Source organism: Primulina huaijiensis, chromosome 6 (genome assembly GCF_012295235.1).
Source record: "Primulina huaijiensis isolate GDHJ02 chromosome 6, ASM1229523v2, whole genome shotgun sequence".
NCBI classification, from domain to species: Eukaryota; Viridiplantae; Streptophyta; class Magnoliopsida; order Lamiales; family Gesneriaceae; genus Primulina; species Primulina huaijiensis.
The window spans coordinates 1,834,304-1,857,594 of NC_133311.1; the positions used below are offsets into that span (position 1 = coordinate 1,834,304).

At 32.3% G+C, this 23,291-nt stretch overlaps 2 protein-coding genes across 3 annotated transcripts in view; one reads left to right on the forward strand and one right to left on the reverse strand.

Moving 5' to 3' along the window:
* Positions 1-23,291, reverse strand: part of LOC140978971 (F-box/kelch-repeat protein SKIP11-like) — a 78,992-nt gene that overhangs the window by 49,511 nt on the left and 6,190 nt on the right. The window lies entirely within an intron of this gene.
* LOC140979333 (binding partner of ACD11 1) lies at positions 549-14,075 on the forward strand. 2 transcript variants are annotated; one of them, XM_073444685.1, is made up of 5 exons: positions 549-703; positions 8,644-8,773; positions 12,109-12,184; positions 13,225-13,338; positions 13,414-14,075. In XM_073444685.1, the coding sequence occupies exons 2-5, from the start codon at positions 8,658-8,660 to the stop codon at positions 13,840-13,842; spliced, it is 735 nt and encodes a 244-aa protein (XP_073300786.1). In that variant the 5' UTR covers positions 549-703; positions 8,644-8,657; the 3' UTR covers positions 13,843-14,075. The 2 variants fall into 2 exon arrangements, with proteins under 2 accessions (XP_073300786.1, XP_073300787.1); XM_073444686.1 differs by having other exon boundaries at positions 13,225-13,332.

Below are 23,291 nucleotides of genomic sequence, written 5' to 3' on the forward strand. Positions count from 1 at the left end.
AATTATTTAAGTTTGATTATTTATTGATATTGAAAATTATTATTATGTATTTTTAAAAAAATATTAATTAATTAATTAAATAGGTTGAACAGACTTGAATAATTGAAGTTTAATATCGATAAATTTTGTAATAACTTATTTATTATCTTTCGTAAATTAATTAATAAGTAAAAAAATATATATTGATATATAAAAGTACTATTTTAAATAAACAAAAATTATTTATGTCAATTGTTAATCTAATGAATCACAATCTTAGAATTTTGTGAAAAAGTTTTCAACTCTACAAGATTATGTGAAATTTTTTGGAAATATGTGAAATTATACAAAAGTTAATAAAAATCTATGAAATACACAAAGTTATATTATTTTAAAAAGTTATTAAATCTATACAATGAAAATCCCTAAATACTCACTAAATAATTTTGTCAAATTTATTTATTATTTTTATTAATATTTCACAGGTGGCTCTTATTTATTCACCTTAAACTAATATGACCGAGAGGAGCGATTTGGAATTGTTAAGCTTCAACGAGATAATATATTAAAGTTCAGGGGTTCAATTGTAAATATTTATTTTCGTGAGGAAGCTTCTATGATTTCTATCGGATACTTCATTCTAGATTTTAGATCAACTGCTTTCGTCACGAAACATCATCTTCAAGCTCTCAAATTTCTCCGCAATTCAGAGATCAAAAAAAAGGTGCGTTGATCAAATTATTTGAATTATTGTTCGTGGAAGGGATTCTGTATCTGTTTTTGTTTTAACTTGTGTTTCTAATTAGGCTTTTTGTTAATTGGATTGTTTTTCAGCTACCCTTTTGTGATTTTTTCTCGTGATTCTTTCATTGTCAATTGCAGGAAGAATTCTGTTTAGATTTAGATTTTTTTGGCAAAATCGCTGTATTTTTTCGGTTCTGGATTCTATCTGATCTGGTGATTCTTATTTCTTGAGAAATGAAGCTATGTAAGAAAATGTGACACATATCAGAAGAAGATTAAACGTGTAGGCAATGACGTGCCTACATATTTTGACAAAACTTGCGTACGCAAACTCAACTTTAGAAAATTGAGATGCGTACACGATTCTTCTTTTGACATTCAGAATCCCGATTTTTCTCGTTGATGGTATGAGATGTCTATAAATAGAGACGATTGAGGTCCCTAAGCACACACCTCATAAGAAACATTTACACCATTTATTGAGAGGGTGAAGTGCGTAGAAGGCATCAACCGAGAAGAAAATCAGAAAAATCAAAATTTTTAATGGCTGGAGGTAATAATCGATTTTAAGAAACATTTACACCATCTATTGAGAGGGTGAAGTGCTTAGAAGGCATCAACCGAGAAGAAAATCAGAGAAATCAAAATTTTTAATGGTTGGAGGTAACAATCGATTTGAGCTTCCGCATATTGTTTTTCATGTTCATGTATACGTAAAAAAAACATGATTTTGCGAAAAATCTCTAACATTTGGTATCAGAGCATGATACCTTTGCCTTGAAAATTTTGTTTTTGAAAGTTTACGTAACAAAATAGAAGTTTTGATATCATAAGAAATTTACCTGAAGGAGTCTGAAGTTCTTCTTGATCGGAGTCTGAAGTTCTGAAACTTTTTTTAGAGCAAAACACGAAGGGTGTTACTATTTTTTTTTTCCTGAGAGGTCATGAAGGTTGAAGACAATGAAATATACAAATGACCTTATATCATATTTCAAGCAATTAAATGAATTCAATCATCCACGTGATTTAAATGTGTGTGGGCAACTAATAAATTGATTGCATGTGCCGGCAATTGAATGGTACATAAAGGATTAAAAAAAATTTTTAAAAAAAATTAAATAAATAAATAATTAATGCAGGACCCACAATTAATGTTGAGAGACCCACACGTTTTGACAATGGCTTGAATTGTCGATATTTTTTTTAAAAAAAAATTATTTATTATTTTTAATAATAATAATAATAAATAAATCATTAATGATTAATGTGTTATTAAGTTATATGTATAATTCGGTAAACATATAGTATTTGGTTAAATAATTTGTACACATTAAAATAATTTCAAGTTCGACGTAATTTCTAATACATGTTTAGAAATTATTTTTGCATGTATTATATAATGTCAAATATTATGGATGAGTGTTTGATGTATACATGCAAATTTAATTTAATATTATGTTTGCATTTATTCTTGAAATTTAAAATGCAAATAGTATTGAAAAATATTTTGGTAAATCAATATTCACATTATGTTCATATTAAATTATATTGAGTTGTTTATAATTTAAAAAATGAACATATCAAGTAAGATGTGAATATAATATTTAAAATAAAATATTTTAGATGTTCACAAATGAACAAATAATCCTCACTTTATCACTACTCTGATAAAAGAGAAAAACTGATGAGAAGTCCACATTTTCACATAAATGTGGTCCTCACTTTATCACTACTCTAATTGAAGAGAAAAACTGATGGGGAACGTTTTTGTTCATATTTAGTAAAAATGTGAATATAAAGTTATTTAATGAAAATTTTTGGCTTATAAAGATTCACATAAATGTGAATAATTAAGTTGAATAATGATTATAAGGTGTCATAAGAAAACATGATCTGAGAGAGTTCTTCAAAGATCGGTTTAAATTGCCTTGACTAGCCACTGGTTTCCCTGAGTAACGTTGCTCTGACTAGGAGTTAGGTATTTAAAGGGCTTTAGCACTACCTATCTTTCCTGGGAGCACTCTTGGAAAATGTTGATTATGTTACTAAATAATTATTATATAAAGTATTAAAGTAAAGCCAAAATTTTGACCGGTGAACCGTAAAATTATGCATTAAGTGGATTTGGATCACATAATGGACATCAATTGTAATTAATTATATAAACATAATAAATTTTACCCCACAGGGATTTTTATTATATTTATATAACTAATTAGGTTAAAATATCAAATTATATTTTTCTTAATTTACCCACAGTAGTTAAGGAAAATACATTTTGATAGTTTTATCATAAAGTTACAGAAAAATCTTATTGAATTAAAATTTTTGCCCACAGGCAAATTTTATGTCATTAGATTTTTATAACATGAATTACATTGGTAAAACACGATATTGTCTCAAAATTTTAAGCATATGATATTTTGTGCAGTTATGCAACCTGCGAGTTTTTTTGATATGAAATGTGACATTCCCGAACTAAAGGGCGACAACTATAAAATATGGAAAGAAAGAATTCTTCTTCAATTAGGGTGGATGGATATTGATTATGCTATACGGAAAGACGAACCATCTGCTATTATTGAAAACAGCATTCCGGATGATGTTGATCTTTATGAAAAATGGGAGCGATCTAATCGACTCTGCGTAATGTTCATAAAGACCAAAATCTCTGCTGGCATGCGTGGTTCTGTCGACCAGCATAATAATGTCAAAGAATTACTGAAGGCTATTGATGAACAGTTTCAGTCTTCAGATCAGGCACTTGCAAGCACCCTAATTATGGAATTCTCTTCATTAAGGCTTACCAGTGTGAGAGGTGTGCGAGAGCACATAATGAAAATGCGGGACATAGCGGCTCGGCTCAAGACACTTGAAGTGGAAATGTCTGAGCTTTTTCTTGTGCACTACATTTTATGCACTCTTCCACAGCAATATGGACCCTTCAAAATTTCTTACAACACACATAAGGATAAATGGTCAATTAATGAATTAATGACCATGTGTGTTCAAGAGGAAGGAAGGTTGTTGATGGAAACAAGTGATAATGTCTTTATGACTACACAAGGAAAATTTAAGAAGCAAGCCAAAGTCAAGAGAAAAGGGAAAGGAATAATTCCACTTCAACCTGACATTAAGAAAGAATCCAAGTGTTTCTTCTGTAAGAAGACGGGACACATGAAGAAGGATTGCAATAAATTTAACGGCTGGCTTGAAAAGAAAGGTATTCCTGCTTCATTTGTCTGTTATGAATCTAATATGGTTAATATGATTTATAACATATGGTGGATTGATTCTGGTTCTACAATCCATGTTACAAATACCTTGCAGGATATGCAAAACCTAAGGAAGCCAATAGAAAATGAGCGGAGCATCTATTCAGGAAACAAGATATCTTCGCATGTGGAGGTTATTGGGACTTGCTGCCTAGTGATGAATAGTGGTTTTATTTTAAAATTGGAAAAGACATTTTATGTTCCTAGTTTTTCTAGGAATTTAATTTCAGTTTCAAAACTTGTACCCCTTGGTTATTCATTTCAGTTTTTGGATAAATCAATAAATTTGTTTTATAAATCAAATCTTATTGGAAATGGTACAATGGTTGATGGTCTTTTCTCTATTTCTTTTCAAAATAATAAAACCACTATGCATGTTCAAGGAGTTATTAAAAGATGTGTTATAAATGAAGATTCTTCTATACTATGGCATCGGAGATTGGGACACATCTCCATAGAGAGAATTAAAAGATTAGTAAATGATAGAGTACTCAGTACTTTAGATTTTACTGATTTTGAGACTTGTGTGGACTGCATAAAGGGAAAGCAGACAAATAAGTCTAAAAAGGGTGCCAAGAGGAGTACAGAACTATTAGAAATCATACATTCAGATATTTGTTGTCCAGATAAGGACATGCAAAGTCCGAATCTTCTTCATTGATGATTATTCACGATACATGTATATCTACATGCTTCATAATAAAAACGAAGCACTTGAAGCCTTTAAGATTTTTAAGGCTGAAGTGGAAAAGCAATGTGGAAAACATATTAAGATCGTGAGAACTGATAGAGGTGGAGAATATTACGGTAGATACACTGAGAATGGACAAGCACCTGGTCCCTTTGCGAAGTTTCTCCAGGAACATGGGATTGTTGCCCAATATACTATGCCTGGTTCTCCGGACCAGAATGGCGTAGCTGAGAGGAGAAACCGAACATTATTGGACATGGTGAGGAGCATGTTAAGTAGCTCCAAACTTCCTAAATCCTTGTGGACTGAAGCTCTTAAGACAGCTGTGTATATATTAAATCGAGTTCCAACTAAGGCTGTCCCAAAGACGCCATTTGAGTTATTAAAAGGTTGGAAACCGAGTTTGCAACATATACGCGTTTGGGGTTGTCCTTCTGAAATAAGAGTTTACAACCCACATGAAAAGAAACTGGACCCAAGAACTATAAGTGGATATTTCATTGGGTATGCTGAAAAATCCAAAGGGTACAGATTCTATTGTTCATCTCACAACACTAGAATTGTGGAATCAAGAAATGCAAAATTTCTTGAAAATGACTTGATTAGTGGGAGTGATCATGACATAGTTTTTGAGAATGATCACATTAATGAACAACCCTCTTATTCAAATGACAGATTGGTCGTTATCCACACCCCTCAAGACCAAATGGGTGTTAGACAACCAGTTAATGAAGTTCCACAAATCGCTAATGAAAATTCTGTAGATCAAGTTGTTAATGAAGAACAACAAGAAATTGTTGATCAACCAAACAACCTTAGGAGATCTACTAGAATAAGAAGATCAGAAATATCTAGTGATTATGTTGTGTATTTACAAGAATCAGATTTTAACATTGGAGCCGAAAATGATCCTGAAACGTTTTCACAAGCCATGAGTTATAATGAGTCAATACTATGGTTTAATGCTATGAAAGAAGAGATGAATTCTATGGCAGTTAATAGAGTCTGGGATCTTGTTCAGTTGCCTGATGATGTAAAAGCCATTGGATGTAAATGAGTCTTCAAAACAAAGAAAGACTCATTAGGCAACATTAAAAGGTATAAAGCAAGACTCGTTGCTAAAGGATTCACTCAGTAGGAAGAAATAGATTATAAGGAGACTTTTTCTCCTGTATCTAAGAAAGATTCTCTCCGTATCATTCTAGCATTAGTTGCACATTTTGACTTAGATTTGCAACAAATGGATGTGAAAACAACTTTTCTAAATGGAGAACTAGAGGAAGAGGTTTATATGAAACAACATGAAGGATTCTGCTCTAGTAATGGTGAGCAATTGGTTTGTAAGCTTAAGAAATCTATATATGGATTGAAGTAAGCGTCCCGTCAATGGTATTTAAAATTTCATGATGTTATCTCTTCATTCGGATTCGTTGAGAACCCCATGGATCAATGTATATACCAGAAGGTAAGTGGGAGCAAGATTTGTTTCCTTATTCTATATGTGGATGATATATTACTTGCAACCAATGATAAGGGTTTGTTATATGAGGTGAAACAATTTCTCTCTAAAAACTTTGATATGAAGGATATGGGCGATGCATCTTATGTCGTTGGCATTAAGATACATAGAGACAGAATTTGAGGTATTATAGGTCTGTCTCAAGAAACCTATATCAACAAAGTTTTAGAGAGATATCGGATGAAAGATTGTTCACTAAGTATAGCTCCCGTTGTGAAAGGCGATAAATTCAATTTAAGCCAATGCCCAAAGAATGATCTAGAGCGGGAACAAATGAAAAACATTCCTAATGCTTCTGCTGTCGGAAGCTTAATGTATGCTCAGGTTTGCACTAAACCTGACATTGCATTTGTTGGTGGGATGTTGGGAAGATATCAGAGTAATCCAGGTTTAGACCATTGGAAAGCTGCAAAGAAAGTAATGAGGTACCTTCAAGGGACCAAAGATTATATGCTTATATTCAGACGAACTGAGAATTTGGAAGTAATTGGCTACTCTGATTCAGACTACGCTAGCTGCATTGATTCAAGAAAATCCACTTCAGGATATATTTTTATGCTAGCTGGTGGAGCTGTATCTTGGACAAGTGCAAAGCAGACATTGACTGCTATTTCTACTATGGAAGCTGAGTTCGTATCTTGTTTTGAGGCAACCTCACATGGTGTATGGTTGAAGAGTTTCATTTCGAGGCTTAGAATCATGGATTCTATATCTAGGCCATTAAGAATATATTGTGACAATTCAGCTACTGTTTTTATGGCTAAAAATAACAAAAGTGGTAGTCGAAGCAAGCACATCGACATTAAGTATTTAGCCATACGAGAACGTGTTAAAGATAAGAAGTTACTTATCGAGCACATTAGTACTGAATTGATGATTGCGGACCCTTTAACTAAGGGCATGCCACCATTGAAATTTAAGGATCATACAGAAAGAATGAGACTTGGTTCCTTTATGTAATTTTGTTGTAAGAACAAATTAATGAAACTATGATGTGATATTTTCTCATATTTGTTGTGCACACATTCATTGATTCGAGAAATATCAATAAAGTTGGACTTCGAATAAACATAAGGTTTATTCATTAAGTTATACAGTTTGAGATACATAATGCATTGTGATACATGGAAGATAATACTCGCTTCTAGAGGACCTATCGCCATGATTCATGTATTTTGTTTCCTCCTATGGTAAATAAGATATATGTGTCAAGTGGGAGAATGTAAGAAAATGTGACACATATCAGAAGAAGATTAAACGTGTAGGAAATGGCGACGGCCATTGCCTACATATTTTGACAAAACTTGCGTACGCAACCTCAACTTTAGAAAATTGAGATGCGTACACGATTCTTCTTTTGACATTCAGACTCCCGATTTTTCTCGTTGACGGTATGAGATGCCTATAAATAGAGACGATTGAGGTCCCTAAGCACACACCTCATAAGAAACATTTATACCATCTATTGAGAGGGTGAAGTGCTCAGAAGGCATCAACCGAGAAGAAAATCAGAGAAATCAAAATTTTTAATGGCTGGAGGTAACAATCGATTTAAGCTTCCGCATATTGTTTTTCATGTTCATGTATACGTAAAAAAAACATGATTTTGCGAAAAATCTCTAACAAGCTGTCGTTACCGGAAATTATACTTCATTTTATTTATTTGCTTCGTCTTGTTTATTCATTTTCGTGGATGACAAATTCTACAGTATTTTACGGCGCATACCCGTGTTTTGAGGGTTTATACTTCACTGAACTAATTCCTGTGGAACCAACAAGGAAATTAAAATGAGGAATACATGTCGCATTTGCTATACATACTTTTCCTTTTTATCTACTTCTCTTTCTGTTGATTTGCAGACCAAAATCCTGCCAATTTAATAATGCACTTTATGTAACTAGAAAGCATTCAAGTGGGAATGAAAAGCCATATTCAGGATTTAAAAGCTTCTGGATGCCCTGTGCATGTGACCTTTTCGAAAATTTTCTTGGGAAAAAACTGTATTGGCAGCACTCCTTATGATTAAGATAAAATTGTCTGGCACAATGGCCTGAAAGCTGGGAACAGTGAAATTGGGTTGTCTTAGATCAAACACCATTTAGCCATGCAAGATATCCATTCATCAAGTAATCATTTTTCGGGGAGACATCATAGTAAGACTTCATGGTATCTAAAAACTTAAAAATGATGTGTTATATTTGTCTAGGAGTTCGTAAAGTGTCTCATGTAACTGAGAAACAAATTTGTTAGAACATTATCCTGGCCAATGATTCTCATTTTTTAGATGTAAATTAATATCTTACCCTATGTTTGAAACCAATAAAGAAATCCTCTAGTGTTAGAACAGATGGGAATCTTAACAAGGCTGCTTCTTGGTAATCAGAGATTCTAATGTTTCTGAAATGTTAAAGTTAGTAACAATTTGTTTTTTCAGGTTTATCTGCAGAAATGAGTCGAAGTGGTTATATTGTAGAAGTATCAAGTCTGTCTCCTAAAGTCACGGAAAAGGATGTCTATGATTTCTTTGCTTTCTGTGGTGCAATCGAGCATGTGGAGATTGTCAGGTACCCTCCAGATTTTAACGTCACATATCACTGTATACTTTTTATACTTGATCCTTGTGTATGTCTACTTAACATATTCATGGATTTTCCATCAATTCTTCTGTTCGAGATATCTTTTACTTGATGGTTCTTGTGCTCAATTTAAAAGCTGTGGGTTTTGGCCAACGAAAGTTATGCCTGGGATCCTCCTTGTAAAACACTCTCTCACACATGCCTGAACTTAAGGTCTACTTTTTACCAGAGGGACAGAAAAGCAATTTTTTTCTATGTTCACATTGTTGCAGGTCCATTTAGTTTAAACTCACTTAAAGTATGTTGTCTACAAGGTGCATGTCTTTGTGTTTTTGTATTAGCTTTTCTATGAACTCGCTAAAATGTCTACTGGAAGGAAGTTAAAACCGTGTAATGTATTTACTAACAAGACCACTGTGAAAGTGTGGAACCTGTGAGTGTTATGATCTTGAATTTAATCGTGGCAGGTCCATATAATTTATAATGCTGTGTGTACATATGTTTTAAGAACTCACGACAAAAGTAAACTGAAAGGGAGTTTAATTTACTTATAAGAGTACACTGGAATCTTTTTCATGTTTTGATCTTCAATTTTAATCATTCATCAATTTGCATGAAACCACCTGCCTAAGATACCCCTCGCTGACAAGAGTGAGTTTAATTGTAACAACTCTCACTTACTACTTAAAATATGCGAAAAATAAAATTTTTCTATCTAATTAAATCCATAACTCTTAACTTTTAAACTCAATAAAAACCTACACATCATTTTCGAAAATTCCAAACAAATAAACCTAAAATTCGAAACTAATACGAACAATTAATTCAAATTCTGAATATTTTGAGGTGTAAAAAATGAACTACGTCGACATCTATAAAATATTTTAAAACACCCAAAGAAATAATTTGTTTCTCAATCAAAATACAATAAAATAAATAAGAGTATTAATAACATGCATAAAGTTCATAAACTTCAAGGCTATCGGGCGTGCACTACCTATGGTCCGAGCCTGCTCACTGGTCATCACCTTCAGTCTGCTCAACAACGTCGTCTACATCAATTACGTCTAGTGAGTCTAAAGACTCGGGATGTACAAACCGTGAATAACGAATATTACATAATAAAAATTCATGCAATTTAAATATACTTGATACGTAAATTACATAAGCATAAATAAATGACATGAATTTCCTGCATAAACGTTTTCATAAAACATGCTTCGCTTGACATAACATAAACTTAAACATTTTACGTAGAGTTCTGCTCAATGAAATGTGGCACCATAACATAATTCGTTTGATTAAACTAACGCCACAACGCTTGGCTGGCAAAGATCACCACAACCCTTGGACTGGATATCCACTACCAATCATAGGTCTTCGGACACGTTCTCCGGCTTCCAGACCCATATATGCATAATTTGGCCACAAGACAACTTACATGCCTCAAAAATAATATTTTTTGCACGTTATATTTATTTACTAACGTCGTGGACCTCGTTGGATCGACCCCAGGTATGCTGCCCCGACTTAAAACTTACAACTCAAAACGGCTCATAAACTTGCATCTTGCCCGTACAACTCCCGAATTAAATAAAGAAGTTACCGAACGACTAGGGACTCGACTCACCCTTAAGCAATATCCTAACCTACTGTCCAGACCCTTAGGACCACCTCTGGAACAGCCCAAACCATCCCACACAAGTCATGCAACTCGAGACTCATTCTATGCTCTATTCGGCCCGATTTGACACGTTCAGGTTCTTTACGGCTCCAAACAAACCACGGCTCGAACCAGCTCGTAACCAAGCCCTAGACCCTAACCAAGACACTGATACAACCCTACCAACTCAGGTCGCACGCAGAAGCCGTAGATCATGCAAACCGTGATAGCGCCTATCGCAGGTTCCATGCGCGCAGCTGCCACTTCGCACGTCCAGCGACTTTTCTACCCGACCTGACCATAAACGACCTAGACCAGGCTCACCTTAACACCCTAAGACATGGTCTAGACCCTAGCCAAGAGCCCCCAACCCGTCCATCGCCCGGAACCACTTGGCCGAACCCAAATGGCCGCACTCGCGCGCGCTGCGGCAGCAGCTGCGCTCCTCGCTTCTTATGTACGACCGGCCCACTTCTGACCTTACAAGGACTGATAAACAACATCTAAATACATCCTAATTCATGCTCATACCCAGCAGAATTAGCCCGGACCATCCACACGAAGCCTACGCATCAAAAACTCGTGGAAACTTGTACTGAAAATTTCAGCATGTGTATAAACGATTTTGATTCAAATCTTTCATGTAGGGAAACGTTTTTCATGCATATTTATAACCAAATAACAGTATATAACAAGATTGATGCATAAAAGAAAGGTTTAGAACATGCCTTTGCGTTTAAAAGCTCGAATAAACGAATACCGGTGCGAGAGAACGTAAAAGATGAACGAAGGACGATTGCTAGACGTTTTCCTTGCCAAAAAATTGTGAAAATTCACCAAAATATTGTAGAAAGATGTGGAGAAGTGGAGGAGGCTACTTGGAGGCCAAACCCTAGCTTTTTCACGTTTTTGTGCGTGTTCGCGTGTGTGTGTGGTTTTATTTTTATTTTTTAAAAAAAACTTTACAAATTAATTAAATACTAAATAAAATTTTTTATTAAGTCTTAAAATAATTTAATAAAATAATAAAAACCATGCTCAAGAATAAAATATCTGATTTATGGAAATGTTCTAATATCATGCTTAAATATATTTTAATTCATCTAATAATTTAAATTTGACTTTAAATTGGTAAAATTCGTAAATCAGTTATTATAAATAATTATTGGCTTAAAATAAAAATATAACATTTCATTTTTGCACCTTAATCGTCTCCGGCCTCCTATCCTCGGCCAAGCATCGAATATTCGCCTGAAAATCTTAAACTTGAGAAATACAATTAAGTCCCAAGAAAATAAACATATAAATATTTAAACTAAATTAAAGATGTTGAATGCATCATTCAATCCATTTAAATCATTTAAAATCAATTAGCTCATTAAATTATGCATGCCGGTATGCGGTCTACGTGTACTTGTTTTTAAGCACTACACTAATATTCCATAAATTTTCTCAGCTTGTCTTTAAATTGGACTGATGGATCCGTGGTTGAAAATACATACATCAAATGGACTATGTTCTGTATCCCTATGTAATAATGCTTTTGAAATTTTCGACCAAAGACTTTTGTTATTTACTCTTTGCTCTATTCATTAGTTTCCTTTCGAAGTGTAATAATTGCTTAATTCGGTATGATTTATATTGTTAATGGAATCAACAGAGCTGGTGAACGTGTAAGTACTGCATATGTAACATTTAGAAATCCTCACGCTCTGGAAACTGCTGTCCTGCTCAGTGTAAGTTCTGCTGGTATTAGTCAAATCTCGTGACTGAGGGTTTAATAAATAAGTGCAGTCTCAGAGTTAATGTGTCTGATGACATCATGGTTGCACATGCTAGATTTTGCTTTAGTTCTTAGTTGGACAGTATAATACTTTTGTTCTCAATTATTAGAAGAGATTGAAGTCTAATGATCCATTAAAAAAAAGTTTAAATGATACTGCAGTTCCAAAAAACACAAATGCAGGTGTGATTATGGTCTTTTTCTATCTTTTTTTTTAATATTTGTTTCGTAACGTTTAACCAATCAAAAGTAGACCATTCAACACCCTTCTTCCTGGGACAGCTTTACTATCATGTGGCTATGGTCCTTTCTCATCCATGATAAATCATAATTACACCCACGTTTTCCTTTTGGGACCCTTGAGTCACTATTCCTCGCAAAAAATAATATTAAACTTTTTAAACTTTATTGTAGTTTTTGGTATGTTCCTATTTCATATTTCTTTAAAACTTACCTATTTATAGTATAGTTTTAAGGAAAAAAATAATCGAAAGAGACTGTATCTGAGCCCCTCCGAACAGGATCAATGAATCCTGAATCTAAAACATTTTTCATGCGGTCCGTCACTGTTGATGTTTTACATTTACCGTTTTTAAATCTGAACCTATTTTGCAATGTTCCAAAGCTTCTTTCATGTTATATGAATTTGATAGATTCCATCTGTTTGGTCGAGTGCTGTGTAGCTTTCAGGTTTTTGTCAAAGAATTCTTTTTTGCTTGCCCAAACATATTATTTAATAACATCCAGGAATGCCATGTTCGGCATGGTTGTATAGGGAATATGTTTGGTTGTTAGTGATATGAATTTTCTGTTTGCCGAATGTCATACACGAAAAATATCATGTCTACAATCATTTTAGGGATCAACACCGACATCTAATTTTGCTTGTTTCTTGGTGCTTTTGTGTAGTTGTTTGAATCTGTCATATGCTTTGTTGTTAGTGATTTGAGGGTCCTTGGTGTCTTACCGACTGATGTTGAATGTTGATTTTAGGGAGCAACTATTGTGGATCAACCAGTATGCATAGCCCGATGGGGAAATTACGAAGACGACAATAATCTCTGGAACCGTTCTTCATGGAAAATTGAAGATGATAGCAGTGTGGGTGTCTTTCTTCTGTTATATGTAGACAATCATTCCTTTTCGGGATAGGTAACCCGTTACTTATACTTATTTTGGCAGCATTCTCATGAATACAAGATTGTTCCCTCTGCTGGTGAAGCTGTGACTCTGGCTCAGGATGTAGTCAAAACAATGGTAGCTAAAGGATACATACTCGGAAAAGATGCATTTGGCAAGGCGAAAGCCTTCGACGAATCTCACCAAGTATCCGCCACAGCAATGGCCAAAGTTGCTGAATTAAGTGAAAGAATTGGATTGACTGACAAGTTATTTGCTGGGGTTGAAGCAGCGAGATCAGTGAACCAAAGATACCATGTTTCAGATACTACGAAAACAGCCGTTTCTGCTACTGGAAGAACTGTGGTTTCTGCAGCAAATGCTGTGGTCAATAGTAGTTACTTCTCCAAGGGAGCTCTTTGGGTATCAGGTGCTCTGAACAGAGCTGCTCAGGCCGCTGCTGATTTAGGTAATCGCGGTGTTAATAAATAAATAATGTGACCTACTCAAATAATCTTAATAGTGTTTTTTAGTTATTGTTGATTTGATTTTCCTCGTGACACCGGTTTGGTTGTTTATGCAGTAGTTTTTGATAGATATGTGACTGGAAGTACTAAATTGTTGTTTGTATTAATGTATATTCAAGGAACATGTTTGAAGGTAGGGATGTATGATCGAAATTCACGATATCGCCTCGTCGTTATTAATGGTTGTTGTATTTGTTAGAGTAGATGTTCAGCAAGTCAACTTGACTTTTATGTAAAAACAATCTTTATTTTAATGTTATTTTACAGTTTTATCAAATTCTGACATTTAACTTATCTGTTTTCATTTCAGTATATTTACGATGTCGCGAAATTCTCTATCTATTTACTCGATTTTAACAAGTTAATCGGACAACATTACCTGGATTCACTGAGAAATTTTAAAAAATTTAAATTATGAGAAAACAAAATATATGCTCACAAAAGAGCCTCCGAAAATGGTTGTTGCCAATGCCTTTGCTGAAGAATTGTCTAAGCTTGAGAAATGGCGAGACCATGATTTGCAAGTTAAGATATATATATTGGAATCTATGTGAGTTACAAAGACGGTTTGAGGAAGGTGTAAATGTTGCTGATATTTGCGGTAACTTACAAAAGTTATATGATGAACAAACACGTTCACTAGAGGATGCTATTGTCAAAGAGCTCATGACGTCACACCTGCGAGAAGGGATCTCGGTCCATGAGCATGGTATGAGGATGATTAGGCTCATCGAGAAACTAGTGAGCTTATTAAACCTTGTTATTTCAAATGAATTGTTCACAAACATTCTACTACTGTCATTACTGTCATCGTTTGATGTGTTTGTGGTAAACTTCAATATGAACAAGATGGAAGGCAGCTTTGAAAGGCTGGTCAACATGGTTACTAGCTATGAAGCCACCATCAAAAGGGAAAACCTGTTTTCCTAGTGGGTTCTTTATCTAGGACGAAGAAAGACCCAAAATGGAAAAGAAATAAACATTCAGCTCATTCCAAGAAAAACAAACCAAGTAAGAAGCATTCTCTAAACACTTTTAAAAGAATCACAAAGCCCGATAATGTAGAAGATGTTTGCTGCCACTACAAAAAATCTGAACATTGAAAGCTCAATTGCAAGGAATATCTAACTTGGAAGAGTTCTGACAAGAGTATGTTTTATATTGAATTAAATGTCTAAATTAATTCAACTTATTTGATATTAGATACTGGATGTGGATCTCATCTATGCAATGATTTGCAGGTTATGACAAGAAATAGAAGGTTAAGGAATGACGAAACCTTCCTGAGTATGGGAAATAGAGCAAGAGTTGCTATGAGGGCCGTATGAGACATTTACTTAGTTTTTAAACAATAATTTTAAGTTACTTTTAAAAGATGTTTTAAATGTTCCTAACTCATTTAAAAAACATTGTTTCCATTTCTATGCTTGATAAATATGGATTTTCTTGTTTATTTGCTAAATGTGTTTGCAATATTTATAAGAATGAATGTTTAATTGGAACGTGCAAATTACAGAATGATCTCTATAACTTAAAAAAATAAAAGATATTCCAATTAACGATGACCAAGTAAATATGATATCAACAACAAACAAAAGAAAATAAGATAGTCTAAATGAAACACAATTGTGGCCCACTAGGCTAGAACATATTTCCCAAAGAATGATGCACAAACTAGTAAGAGAATACATGTTTGACATGTCAGATATTATCACCCTTGAAACATGTGAGTTCCGTCTGAAAGTGAAACGTGCACATAATCTATTGGATTTTGATCCATACAGCTGTGTGTGGTCTGCTAAGTGATAATACGAAATATGGCCAATCCTATTTCATTACCTTTACTGACGACTTCTCGAGGTATTAGTATGTGTATTTAATAAAATACAAGTCAGAAGTCATTGAAAAGTTCAAAGAATTCAGAACTGAAATAAAGAAATAATTAGGAAAGAATATTAAAATACATCGATCTGATCGAGATGGAGAATACTTAAGTACTAAATTTCAAGACTACCTTAAAGAAAATGAGATTCTCTCACAGTGTCCCACCTGCCACACCCCAGTTGAAATTGTTGCCATCCCTTTGGAGATTTGAACTTGAAACTGCTGCAATGCTGTTGAACTGAGTCCATACAAAAGCAGTGAATAAAACTCCATATGCTATATGGATGGAAAATCCACCAAAATATACTTTCTTAATAATATGAGGATGTCGTGCTTATGTGAAGCAAGAAGTGAGAGACAAATTGGATAATAGACCCAGTTTGTGCTACTTTGTGAGATATCCAAAAAATTCTATTGAATATTATTTTTATGATCTTAATGAAACAAATTTGTTCGTTTCAAGAAATGTCAATTTCCTGGAGGAGTTTATATGGGATAGAAATGACGGAATGATAGAATTTGAAAAGATTCGGAAACCACCCATTTATGAAATAGTAAAACTTACACCCCAACAGTGAGTTGAAAAAACACAAGCTCTTAGGAAATCCGAAAGGGTCTTGAGAACACCTAAGAGGACGAACCTAATTTTTTAAGAAGACCAAGATGATTCCATTTTGGATTTGATAAATATATATGCTATATATAAGTAATAATCTATTTATATTTTTGTTATATTGAATAATGAATACATAATCCATATTTTTAGTTTAATATTTTAGAATTGAATAATTTTATTTTATGATATGTTTAATATAATAATATATAATTATATATTTTTATTATTCGAAAGTAAATGAATAGATTTTATCGTATGATACTTTTTAATTTATTAAATTTTAAATTTTTTTATAAATTTTTTTATTGTGTATTGAATAAAATCTAAATATTATATAATTTTTTATGAGTCCAATTTGATCGGACTGGTCGAGGTCACGGGGCAGGCGGGCAAGTTGCAGATTTTGTTAAATCTACCTCAAATCCACCTCATTGTTGTCCCTATCTTGTTGGAATGGTCAAAACTCGGGTTTCATCAAGAATGTAGATTTACAGATCGAATATATTTTCGAGATTGCGAACATTTATTTTTCAGTTGAAAAAATAAGTGATATAATCACCGACACATCGAAGTCAATATTGCATAGTGTTCAATCGAATCAATGTTGGGTAATCATTTTTCTCATGTCTAAAACGCAACAGAAGTTTTAAAAATTTTATTTGATATTCAAATAAGGCCTTTGGACAATTGTATGATTTAAACAAATAAAACCATTACTAGGGTGTTTATTAACATACATTTAGTGAATTAATCATTTGACACCAACTATTCCGTGATTAGCGGAGATAGTTATTGTAGTATTCCCTACGAACAATCTTCTTGAAATCTTCAATCTCCAATCAAATCTACGACTGAAATATTTGTTCATCTTCTAAGTTGCATTAGAAATTAAGAAGAGATTTATCGTTTGAGATGAAAAACCAAAAGACGGCTCAAACCCTAAACTCTTTTTGAGGTGGCCGAATTTTTGAGAGAAAAATTGAGTGTAATTTTCGAAAATTATATTAAATGGAGGCTAGGGTTTGTGGCCTCCTTACTAAATATTTAACCCTTGACCTAGTTTCCTTAATTATAGGTTTATGGTTCTTTAATTAAACTTAAAGAGCTTAGTTATTTAATTTGATTAGTCCAACTAGTTTAATTAATTAATAAATTAAAGTCTATTAAGAATTTTAATTATTTAACATGTTGAACTTGTACTCCCACAAGTCCATCATACATACTTCTCACTACATTTAATTTAATATTTAATAAACTCAATATTTGAGTTTAATATTTTAAATTCTCAATTTCATAAATTCAATTCATTGAATTTATTGTTTCCAAATTTTAATTATCATAAATTCAACTCCTTGAATTTACTATCTCATAATTTTATATAAATTTAACTCCTTGAATTCATTGTCTCAACGGAAACAAATGATCCAGTACTTATGTGACCCTCAATGGTTCAGAGATACAGCCTGTATGGGTTCACAACTCTCTATGATTCAAGACATTTTCCTTGATTCGGGCTTATTTTAATTTGCCTTATTCCATGCACCAACATTTGATCATGAGAATGTCATAAATCAATTTCTGATTAAACCCATCGAATCATGGTAAGAACGTCTAGTAGCATCGCCCCATGATTCCCTAGGTATCACTGATAATGTATACAAGAGCCAATTGGTTATGATTAACGTACAGTACGGTCCCTTCATCTCATATATTTCAATCGAATTTGTAACCATTGGTTCATCGAGGGTTGCATATTAGATTCGATAGCTATGTGATACAATCATGATATATTCATAGTGTCATCCCATGCACAACTAGAAAACCCTTGTCCCTAATGTACATATTACACTTTGGCCAGAGATTTCATGCACTGCTATTTCGTTAGATCACATAGGATATCTACACCCGTATGTGTTTTTGGCAACCAGGATTTGGAAGGATTTCATGGGATTTAGATTTCAAAATTCTATTTTTACTCTTTGACAAGGTGATTCAAAAAAAAATTTCAGATTTGTTTAGAATTTTATAGGATTTCAATGAGTATATCCAAATCTCATCAAATTTGATAAGATTTGGTGTGATTTGGATTTTAAAAACATACAATTACTATTTTATCCAAATGAAATTGATTTGGGGAAGTCAGCATGATTCACGCAAACTTCACTGCACTTTCGGTGGTTTTATTAAATGAGTGAGTGACACCTCATCGGTGCTCACATAGGTGTGCACGGTATGTGTACAAGATATCAATTCTCTCGTTTTTATTTTTGAGAACTTATTCATCGTCCACAAATAATAATTCTAAAGTTGGAAAGAAAAAAGTGTCAAAATTTGATGAAATGAACGAGAGATTTGACACTTTGAATAACATGATCTCACAAATGGCTAAGGCGATGGATGTCAATGAACAGAGCAAGCGTCGATGTGAAGAGGTATACACCGAACTGACAAAACTTAATGGAGTAGATGAAGATTTCGTATTTGCAGCAAGTGATTATCTTATGTCAAATCTAACTGCAGCTGATTTTTTCTTGGGAATTCCACATCATGCTTGTCTTCGCTGGTTGAATTGGAAAATGAACAACTCATCTTAAGATAAAATATGAATTTGATTATGCATTAGATTCGTTGATAAATTTATTGATGTTTTAGATTGTTTTGGTTTTTTTATTGATAATTTTTCTGGATTTAAATTTTCATATTTTGAATTTTTTTGATGATTTTTTAATTATTATTTTATGTGCACTATGATTAATAAATAATAATTAATTTTTGAATTTACATACACAAATAATATAGAAGAATTATTAATTTCTAAACTTTTTTGGGTTATTTATGTTTAGATGATTTCTAAGGGTAGCTTAGTAAAATTTTAAAATTCCAAATTCGAATCTTTTTTTTCTCCAAACAAGAAATGGATTTGTAAATACCATTTTTAAATTTTAAACCAAACACTAAATGGAATTTCAAATACTTGAATTTTTAAATTTTAAACCAAATACTAAATGAAATTTCAAATACTTGAATTTTTAAATCCAAATCCATATTTTGAAAGAACCAAACACGCTGTAAATAAATAGTTGACCAAGGTTAAAAAAACAAAATACCCGGTCTGCCCGTAGACTTCTCTACGTTTATCTCTATAATTTCAAGCTCGGAAACTGATATGGTGGAACAACCGAGGAAGCCATTGCTGCTGATGCTGCTGATCTTGTAGACTTTGCTATCGGACAAGTCTATAACAGGCTCAGGTCGATTTTGAAGCACTACCATCCCATGATGCTAAACACTCGCATGAGGCCTCATTGCCCGATTCCCGACACTCAGGAGTTTCCCGCCTTGTCACTTCAACCCTCAGCCGTGTCGGACCGTGCAGCATCACTGACAAGCCACGCGACCAGTTGTTCTTGTACGCGAGTACAGCCGCTACCATGCACCAATATGGGCGTGTGGCCCAAATTGTTTACAGAAATTCGAAAAAGTAAAAATAAAACAAAACAAGAAGCTTATGTAGTATTTTTGTATTAATGAGATCTCATAATGCTATGATTATACTATTTGGAGATCTCTTGGCAATTACGATAAATATATAGAATAATTAAATATGAGAATTATATTATAAAAACAAAACACACAATAATTACATTAAGTCATAATTTTCTCTTTCTAAAAAAAGTCATATTTTTCTCTATTTTTATTTATTTTAACTTATCTTAGTTACATTAAAATTGAGTACAATTTTTTGTCAGGTACTTTATTTATTTTTATAATTTTGATATTCTGTATTATTAAATTTCAATCTTATTTATATAACTTTAATTTTAGAACTTTTTTATTTTGAGGTCTGATGTCGAACATTGCATTAATGTCACATCTAAAAATGACTAAAATTATATAAAAAACGAAGAAAGTAGATTAAGATGAAAATCTAAAGAGACAAACATAAATAACAAAAATTATAATTTTTAAATTTTATTTTTCATGTTCCCCAAATATTTACAAAAATATTCCCATGTCATGCCACAATTAAATTTTTCTTGAAACAAGTTATAACAGTAACATTAAATGTCACCAATAGCTACTTCCATAATCTACTAAAGAAAACATCTTCGACCCAAGAAGATGGTGAAGAATGATAAAGTACATAATGATAAATACATTGAGCCACCAAATATGAATTGTGGCTAATACCCCAACTGTTAAACACTCCCAGCTTTCACGCCCTGTTACCGAAGCATGAAACATCCACGTTGTTCAACAATCACATAATCGTCAAATTCACATAATCGTCAAATAAGTCTTGTAGTATAATATAAGCCAAAACCAATTTATTTCATAAATACAATTGTTACTACAACGTAAAAATCCAAAAACATAGTAAAACTTGTGGAATCGTCTTACACTTAAATTAAAACTTGAAAATAAAATTTTCGAATCAATCTTATGTGGTCGTCTCTATCACCAGACCCAAAAATTTCTCTTGTTTATAGTCCTCAACTTGTTTTTCAAACTTATCTGAGGAGAAGAGAGTAAGGTGTGAGTATTTTGAGAAATACTCAGTAAGTGGAGGTTGTTCGAGATACATAACAACATACATATAATTTCGAAATCTTTTCATAATATCTCATAACTTGAATCGTAATGCGTATTCATATTTCGTAATCTTGACTTTATAACATAAATCATATAAACATTTAAATTCATCTCATTTCCATGTTTTACATATATTAGTCTCCTCTATGTTAATCCTCTAAAGAGCGATGTCATATTCTATATGTTAATTCTCTAAAGAGTAAGGCCATACAACGATTATAATTCCACCGTATGAGGGTCATAGTTTTGAAAATCCTTTCTCATATCCAATCGAATCCTAACAGTTCTTGAACCTAGAATTTGACCAATCTTGAAGGAAATATATAATGAACAAAAAATCATGCTCGAACGAACTTCCAAAAACAGAAGAAAAATTAATCTACGAACTATAATTTTAGAACATAAGTCCATGTCAAAGAACAAGTGTGCCAAATTATATTCAAAAGATCACTTACGAAAATATATAAATTACAAAAGTCCACTTATCTTAGCATTACTTGAAAAACGATGAATGAACAAGCTGTAATTTTTTCCTAAAGTGTTTGCAACTTATTGAGTCGTTAGAGCAAGCTTAAACTTGGATAGTACATTCACAAGCAAGTAAACTGAATTGTGAACGGTGAATATTGGGTTTGGAATTCGTTCGGATTAGTTTATGGACAAAAAACAATATGTATGTTATTGCCCTAGAATCTTAGCAGTTTTCTTACGAATGCTATACATATAGAAACCAAACCTTTAGATGTGGCTGAATTTTGAATATAATGTTCAAACATAAGTTATTATATTCTGAACGGTGTAGATTGGATTAGAAGCAATGAAGCGATGAAAATAATACCCAAATTTTGACGTAACTTTTCCTTGAAAAATCTCCAAAAATGCTGTAGATGCTTGAGGATTTAGATAAAAATATCATCTTCCTATCTAAATTTTGAACAAAGATATAGATATATTGTGATCCGTAGATTTAAATTTTATTCTTGATTGAGGATAGATGATGAATAAAATCGGCTTATCTTGTACATCTTTTATCTCGAAATATACATCTTAATAAATGTACATCAAATTCGAAATTCATGTATTTATTTGGTTGAATTTTCAAATTCTTGAACACAATCTCATACAAATTTGTAATTTTATCTAATACAATTCTGAATATCTTAAAATACCAAATTTAAAAATTTACGAGTTTTACATTTATTAAAAGTCAACGAAAGCTTTGTTGTGTGCCCACGAGAAATCATCTGAAGTCAAGCAAGCAGACAGATGTAACGATGACACGAATCCACAGAAAACTTGCTCCCACCCCTTCGTGTCTGTCGGTGACTTCATCAGAAAGCTAAGGCTTTGCCTCTTCTTGACCAAATTAGTCTTCTAGAGTTAAATAAAACACCCATCTGATTTTATATTTGATAAAATATTGTGTTTAATTCATGTGAGGTTTTGTTTCTTGCTTAAACATTTAATATGCTTAGACATTTATATGAGACTCTCTCATGGTCAATTTTGTGATACAAATATCAGATCTGACTTGATTAATAAAAAAAATTACTTTTATATTAAAAATATTACTTTTAAAACAAAAACTCCTATGAGACCGTCTCAATATAATATTTTTTACATAATAATTTTACGAAAGACAACAAATAAGTCAGTACTAAATTTATTGCAATTAAATTTCAATTATTCAAGCCAAATCAACATGTTTATTTAAATAATTAATATTTTTAAAAAATACATAACAATAATTTTCAAAATTGATAAATAATCAAACTGAAAATAATTTCATCCATTTTAAATAAATTTTTGTATAAAAAATATATCAATTTTGTTTTTGACAATATGTCAAAAAAATAACAAAACAATTATTTGTACTTGAAAATAAATAATAAGTATATTAAAATATTTGTAATTAGTGTAAATTTATAAAATTTTAATATATTTAATTTATTATAGTTATTCTTTAGGAAAGACACCAACTTTTTCGTCCAACTTTACCTTTATATGATACTAACATTATACTTTTGTTTTTTGTTTTTTCTTTAAATTTCAACACATACTTTTATTTTTCTTTTTTCTATTTCAACAATTCAAATATCAATTTAGTCTCTCCATAATTTGTCAAATTTCACTTTAGTTCATCGATAATGATAAAAAAGACTATACACACACGCATTACGTGTGCAGAGTAACTAGTATTCATTAAAGTTAAAGAAAAAATATCATATGCAATAATTTTGAGTTATAATCAAAATCAAGGCATAGATTAACTAAAATTATAGAAAATAATTAAATATCAAATTTTATATAATAATTAATAA

Excerpts from the sequence above, each read along its gene's own strand:
- LOC140979333 (XM_073444685.1), top strand. The coding sequence starts at position 8,658 with ATGAGTCGAAGTGGTTATATTGTAGAAGTATCAAGTCTGTCTCCTAAA. Across the intron at positions 8,774-12,108 it reads GAGCATGTGGAGATTGTCAG|AGCTGGTGAACGTGTAAGTA; the intron begins GTACCCTCCAGA and ends TGGAATCAACAG. Across the intron at positions 12,185-13,224 it reads AAACTGCTGTCCTGCTCAGT|GGAGCAACTATTGTGGATCA; the intron begins GTAAGTTCTGCT and ends TGTTGATTTTAG.